Source organism: Aplysia californica, unplaced genomic scaffold (genome assembly GCF_000002075.1).
Source record: "Aplysia californica isolate F4 #8 unplaced genomic scaffold, AplCal3.0 scaffold00428, whole genome shotgun sequence".
NCBI lineage: Eukaryota > Metazoa > Mollusca > Gastropoda > Aplysiida > Aplysiidae > Aplysia > Aplysia californica.
In genome coordinates this window covers 511,268-518,456 of record NW_004797698.1, presented here as the reverse complement: position 1 = coordinate 518,456, position 7,189 = coordinate 511,268, and the positions used below count along the sequence as shown (strand labels likewise).

Sequence of the window (7,189 nt, the reverse complement as noted above, 5' to 3'; positions counted from 1 at the left end):
TGAACAACTTGTGTTTCGCGCGCTCATATGACCTTAGCAGTTGCGAGCGCCGTAAAACCTTATACTACTACTACTACACTCTAGTGACCCGCTATTCCAGGGTGCCTTGATAGTCCAAGCAGACTTTGTGCTGTTGAAGCTAGAGAGGTGAGCAGAGTAAAATCTTATTCCCTGTACTGTAAGTAGGCCTACTTTTCTGTTGACATTCACTCACCCCTTGGCGCTCATATTCATATATGACCTGCAGTTGCAAGCCTCGTAAAACATCTACATGTACTAAAAAACTAAAACTGAACAACATCATGCCCAAACTGGGTCCATGAAAACCTTCAGGCATCTCCAGAAGAGACAAAGTCATTTTTACTCGATTGCAATTGCATTATAATATCAGACACCCCTCCGTGACACCTACATACATGTATCTCCTGCAGGAAGATGAGAATCCGTTGTGTTGGGTGAGGCACAGATTTCTCCATTAGACTTGGACATAAAATGGCCAGACTTTGGAGAGACCCGAAGGACGAACTTGTATTTTACATTACAAAATTACAGGACCAGTTTTCCGTCGTTGATCCCAACAGAATTCTCGATTTTATTTTTAGGAAAGTCATTGTAATAAACTGTTATTTTAAATAAATTAAATGTAAATTACTGTTATTTTTACGACGAAACGTTTACCGTGAATTTTTAAACATTTTAATATTTTTTTAAATAAGTGTTTTACGGCGCTCGCAACTACATAAGACAAGGTCATATTAGCGAGCACTACACATTACACTTTTTCACTAGGTAGGAAATTTTGAATTTTGCCCGGGTGGCTGCCGAAGCCTACTCTTATCGATTCTAGACCACCAAGAGATCTTGCAACTTGCACACGGGACCTCCGAGATTATTCGCCCTTGTCTGAGAAGGCTAGGTGAAGATCTAGATCTTTCCTTCCTACCAGAAGATAAGGGGTGTCGCTGAAAGACAGCAGTAAGAAGGAGCCAAGGAGAAGCAGTAGAAAGGCTGCAGAAAAAAGAGAAAGAGTCACTCAGAAGTCCAGAGGAGGGGGCTAAGGAGGTGAGGGGGTGGGGGCAGAAAGTGGAGACGAAAGCAGACGACAGAACGTTGCTCGGGAGCAGGAAAGGAGGTGAAAGGGGGACAATTTAAGAGAAAAAAATGTTTCCGTCGCTACCCGGATTCGAACCCTGGACCTTTGAATGAGAGGCGAGCACCTTTACCTCTAGGCCACGAGAGCACCCCCCCCCCCCCATCCCCCACATTTTAATCTGATCTTTTGACCAAAGCCAAGCCATGCTGTGAAATGTTGTGAATGCAACCAACTTGTGTATGACTTTATGTCGTTGCGAACGACGTAAAACTCTCTCCACTGAGCAACAACAACAACCCGCAGTTCAAAAGGAAAAGTGTTGATTTTTGTTGTTGAGAGACAAGACAACATATGAACTAATGTGCTTTTGAATTAAAAAGTCAAAAAGGATCTCAACATAAAACCAGCTTTTGCCATGGTAGTCTAGGAAGCATAACACAGATAATCATAAAAAAGCATTCACTTTTGGCTAACATAATGTGAAGCAATACATCAAAGGATAATATTACTACTATTGACAGAATTGGTTACAGGAATAAAATGCTGTTTGTAATTTACAAAATGGGTGGTCCTATTAATGAGCAATATACCCCCCCCCCCCACCCCCGAACTCTCCCCACCCCTCCCCCGCTTCCGCAATTCCTCCAATGTCTACCTCTACGTTTGAGAGATTTGTAGCATCGGGCAATTTGAGGTGAAGAAAAGGGTGGAGGGGAGGGAAAGTTTAAGACCCCTGTTATCAAAAGGTGTACAATGCTGAAATATTTTTTGTAATGCAAAACAAACCCCCTTCTCCAAAAAAAAAAAAAAAAAAAAGAAAAGAAAAGAATAAATTAGTTCCACTTCAGCATGTGGTGACATTTGGTTTGTAATTAATTAGCTTTGACACCCAAAATGTACGTACAGACAATAATTTATTAACTTTACATACATTTACTCAACATCACGTCAATACAGTTGTTTATCAGTTATCAAAAAGAGATAAATATTATTTATAGTAGACAAATCAAATTAAAGATAGTTGTTTATCATCATAAATTGCATTGGTACGTTTACAGTTGGATAGCAATAAATCTTATAACCAGAACAGTAAGAACAATCAGACCATCAATAGCCTAAACTAAACAATTAAAACGAAGCCTTACCCGGTCAGCGTAAAGTAGGCCTACATCATTGTTTGGACCTAAACATTGTTGCAAACATTGTGGTGGAAGCGAGGCTGCCACAAAACTCAAGAGAATGAGAGACTTTAATAAGAATTTGTCAACGAACACAGTAGGCCCTAGTGACCCTAATGGAATTGATCTAAATGGAAAGAAAGCGAAATGACAGACATAAACAAATGCAAAGAAGATGTTATATATATGAAGAATTGTTGGGAAGAAATAGTAAAAAAGCAATTTTAAACACGGAGCCAAGATTGAAGAGAATGAGACTATTCCAGATATTTTAAATTGCATCATAGAAATTGAAAAGGATAGCCTACATTTCATATGGAAAGCACATTGCAATGATAGAAAAAAAAGAATTTTAAGAAGTAGGCCTATTGTATTCCCACCGCAATATTAAGAAGCAACGACCATCAAGAGACAAGAAGACTTTAAAAAATATACTGAAGACAGAAACTAAATAGGCATATATGGAGGGAATTAGGTATAGAAACACCAGCACTTCTTCAGAACATAATGACAATGAACCTAAACTATTTTGAACATATCAAATAGAATGATTCATCCTAGAAATGATATGTTCTAAGAGCAAAGGTAAAAAGCAAGAGAGGAAGGGGTTGGCTCAACAGAAAATGGGAGTTGTGCTCAGAAACAGGGTATGGAATTAAAACAGTTCAGGCATGGAGAATAACAAAAGTCAGAATGTTTGATTGCAGACAGGATCAAGAAGCAGCGTCCATCAACCCAAAAAGCTAAGCAGGGAAAGATGAAGGAACAGCGTAGGCGTGAGGAGGGGGACACAAGGTAGAGGAAAGAATAGGGAGGGGGATGGAAAGGGGGAAGGAGTTGGGTCTAAGCTAATGGTGAATCACGTTCACCGTTACAGCTTCGCTGGACTGGTCACTCTGCGCCAGTTTCGGGCAATATGGAAACACACTCGAGTATGTCATCTTCCTCCGTACACAACCTGTCAACAAGCTGTAGTGGCTGTGGAGACAAGGCAGGCAAGCATTCCTCCGAGCTTGAGCTCCAGGATTGGACCTCTTGATCGCCGCTTCTTGCTCTACGGAATGGTCTGTTGATAAGACACTGACCTGCGAGGCCATATGACACACGGATGACCGGTGTCCAGGTGACGCGATGTACCTAATATTTTCAGTTGGTAGGAAATTTTGAATTTTGCCCGGGTGGCGGCTGAAGCCTACTCTTATCGATTTTAGACCGCCAAGGGATCTTTAACGTGCGCAACTTGCACTCGGGCCCTCCGAGATTTTTCGCCCTTGTCCGAGAAGGCTAGGTGTAGATCTTTCCTACCAGAAGATCAATGATGTGGCTGAAAGACAGCAGTAAGAAGCAAAGGAGTAGCAGTAGAAAGGCTGCAAAAAGAATCAGGAGCCCAGAGGTGAGGGGGGGGGGGGGGCAGAAAGAGGAGACGAAAGCAGACGACAGAACATTGCTAGAGGAAATGAGGTAAAAGGAGACAAATTTAGAGAAGAAAATTTTTCGGTCGCTACCTGGATTCGAACCTGGGACCTTTTGAACGAGAGGCCAACACCCTAACCTCTAGGCCACGAGAGCCCCCAAGAACAGTTTACAAATACACTTCATTGCTGGGCTTAAAACTAACCCCCAGTCGTGTCTTGAAAAAGAAGAGACGTGCGATTGAGCCTTTGGGAGACTTTGTTCCTCAATTCCTCTTTCTCTCTTCACTCACCAATATATACAAAGAGAACAAGTGGCGCTAACACTCAGTCGCAAGCGCCGTAAACACTTACCAAAAACAAACAAACTAATTAACTAACTAACGAACAGACTAACAAACGAACGAACGAACGAACTAACTAACTAACTAACTAACTAACTAACTAACTAACTAACTAACTAACTAACTGACTGACTGACTGACTGACTGACTGACTGACTGACTGACTGACTGACTGACTAACCAACTAACTAACTAACTAGAAATCTAACTAACTAATGAACAAACAAAAAGAAATAACAAACCAATCAAACAAACAAAAAACCAAAAAACTCAAACACAATATATAATAATGATTAATATGTAGAGGTAGGATGCAGAGGTTTTGTAGCAACAAGCGCCTGTAAGTGGATGAGAGTGGCAGGACTTACTGCAAAGAAAAGCAACGAACTCACAAACTCCCTTCAGGAGACAGTAGATCAAGCCAGTCACTGGATCTGGTTGAAGCGAGAGGACCCAGGCTGGAATGAATCCTAAAGTTGGCAGCGGAGGAAAACAGTCGAAATAACATGGAGACCTCACATCGGTGAGGGGGCTCGGTGCGTCAGAAAAGCTGTAGAGAGGAAGAGCCCGAAACAGCGACGCATTCTCTCCTGATGATCTCCATGCTAGAGTCCGGGATACGGAGCGTTCGGCGGTGAGCAGTGCATACGGCTGTTTAGACTACGTACCTACCAGTAGCAGGTGTATGCTACGGACATCCTGGAAAGACAGGACGACAACCCGGAGTGACGGGTGGACATCGGGAAAGACCGAGGACGTCGGGAAAGACCGACGGTGGCAGGGGTTAACTACCCAGGTCACTGTAAATATAAGTTACGTCAACCAATAGAAAATACAGCCCCGGGATCCATCGAGAGGGGGGGGGGAGTAGAGGATGGATCCTCTAGAACGAATACAATGGACAATGACCTAAGCGTTAAAAGGACAATGCAGAAAGAAAATCATGAGAACAGCTTTATGTGCGAGCAGTGCTACAGAAAGTTCGATACCTGGCGAGGGCTGAGAGTGCACCAGGGAAAAGTCTGTTGAAAGAAGAGAAGACAGTGCAGATCGTCAGATTGTAAGACGCGAAGCAAATCATCCCAGGATGAAAACCACAGCGGAGCGATTAGTGCTTCAGTCGACACTCGTTTCACCCTGTCTCAGCATGAGATGGAACAGCAAACGGAACCAGAGTTACGGAAACCCAGAATACTGTGGCCTGCTGCCAACGAGAAGGCAAACTACAAGATGTTAGAAGAAGAAGTCCAGAAGAAATTGAAAGAAGTCAAAAAGAGTTCTAACAGAGGGGATGTTAAAGAAATATTGAGTGCGTTTGCGACCATTATCTATGACTCGGCAATAAAAGAGTTTGGTATTTGTGAAGGAAAGAAAAAGACGGAGAAGAAAAGTGGATTGAGTAGAAGGCAGAGAGTACTTGCACAGCTAAGAAAACAGAAATGAGACTTGCAAAAGCAGATAAAGTACGCACCACCAGAAGAGATAGAAGGCCTGAGAATCTTGTTTGAAGATCTTAAGAAAAAGAGCAGAGACCTACAGAGGCACGAAAGAAGGTGTACCAGGAGAAAAGAGAGAAAAAGGGAACGTGAACAATTTCTGAAGAATCCTTATGAAGCAGCCAAAAAACTGTTCACAGAGGCACGGAGTGGTAAATTGGAATGTACGAAAGAAGAACTCGATGCTTATGTTAAGCAGACGTACAGCTATTTAAGAAGAGAAGAACTGCTTCCTTATATGAGAGGCCTGAAGCGTCCAGCTGCCCCCGTCGTCAAATATTACCTGGGACCAATTAGAGAGAAACAAGTAAATGCGTTTGTAAAAAAAGCAAGAGCAAAAAGTGCACCTGGAGGAGATGGCGTGTCTTATAAGGTGTTCAAGTATTGCGACACGCTGAGACACACCCTCTTTGAGATGCTAAGAGGCCTTTGGAAAGACAAGGAAATCGTCAAAGATTGGTGCAGAGTGGAGGGCGTGTATCTACCCAAAGAACAGAATGCAAAGGAGATAGGACAGTTCAGACCTATTTCAATCATCAACGTGACGTGCAAGATCTTTATGGGAATACTTGCAAAGAGGACTGTAGCATATTTGCAAAGTAACGGCTATGTGGATGAAACGGTTCAGAAAGCCGGGGTACCAGGGATCCCAGGCTGCATCGAGCATGCTTTCACCATTTGGGACACAATTCAAGAGGCCAAGAAAAACAAGGAAAGTTTAAACGTAGTGTGGTTGGATCTGGCGAATGCCTACGGGTCTGTTCCCCATAAATTGCTGATGAAGGCAATGGATTTTTTCTACGTCCCGCAAGAGGTGCAAAACATCATGAGAGAATACTATAGTAACTTCCAGATGCGATTCTCAACCGCAAATTTCACAACGGAATGGCACCGACTAGAGATTGGGATTGCAGCTGGCTGCTCTGTATCGGTCATCTGGTTCATCCTGGTAATGGAGATGCTACTGAGATCTGCAGAATGCTGGGAAGAAGAAGCAAAGGTGAGATCACCAAAGAAAGCCTTTATGGATGATGTGACCCTACTGACAAGAGATGGAGACAGAATGCAAAGTGTGTTGAATCGGCTCGATAAGCTTATCACCTGGGCCAGGATGAAGTTTAAAGCTAAAAAGTCTAGAAGCCTGACTATTCACAAAGGAAAACAGAAGCAACTGAAGTTCACAATTGCAGGGGAGCAAATGCCCACAGTAAAAGAACAACCTGTGAAAAGTTTGGGTCGGTGGTACTCAGGAACTCTGTCTGATAGGAGTCAAGGCGTGGAAATCATGAAGCAGGCTGAAAATGGGCTGAAAGCTTCCAGGAAAGCATAAGATATAGTGTCTACAGTTTGCCCTCTACCCTCGATTGGTGTGGCCACTGACAATGTATGAAGTTGCTCTGTCAAGAGTTGAGGTGATCGAAAGAAAGGGTAACAGCTACATCAGGAAGTGGCTGGGGCTACCCCGTACCATTAACACGTCATCCCTGTACAGACATAGAGGTGGGCTTCAACTACCTCTCACGTCAATCGTGGAGATCTACAAAGCAGGCAAGATTAGAACCGTTTTGATGTTGAGAGAATCAAGGGATAAGGAGATCAGTGGAAAACCTCCAGATGTCAAAACAGCCAGAAAGTGGAAGGCAGAAGTTGCAGCTAACGAGATCGT

General features: G+C 43.1%; 1 protein-coding gene across 1 annotated transcript; it reads left to right on the top strand.

The window, feature by feature from the left end:
- Nucleotides 1–5,761: 5,761 nt before the first annotated feature.
- On the top strand, nucleotides 5,762–6,853 carry LOC106012602. Its single transcript, XM_013086020.1, has one exon. The coding sequence runs from the start codon at nucleotides 5,762–5,764 to the stop codon at nucleotides 6,851–6,853; it is 1,092 nt and encodes a 363-aa protein (XP_012941474.1).
- The last annotated feature ends 336 nt before the right edge of the window (nucleotides 6,854–7,189 follow it).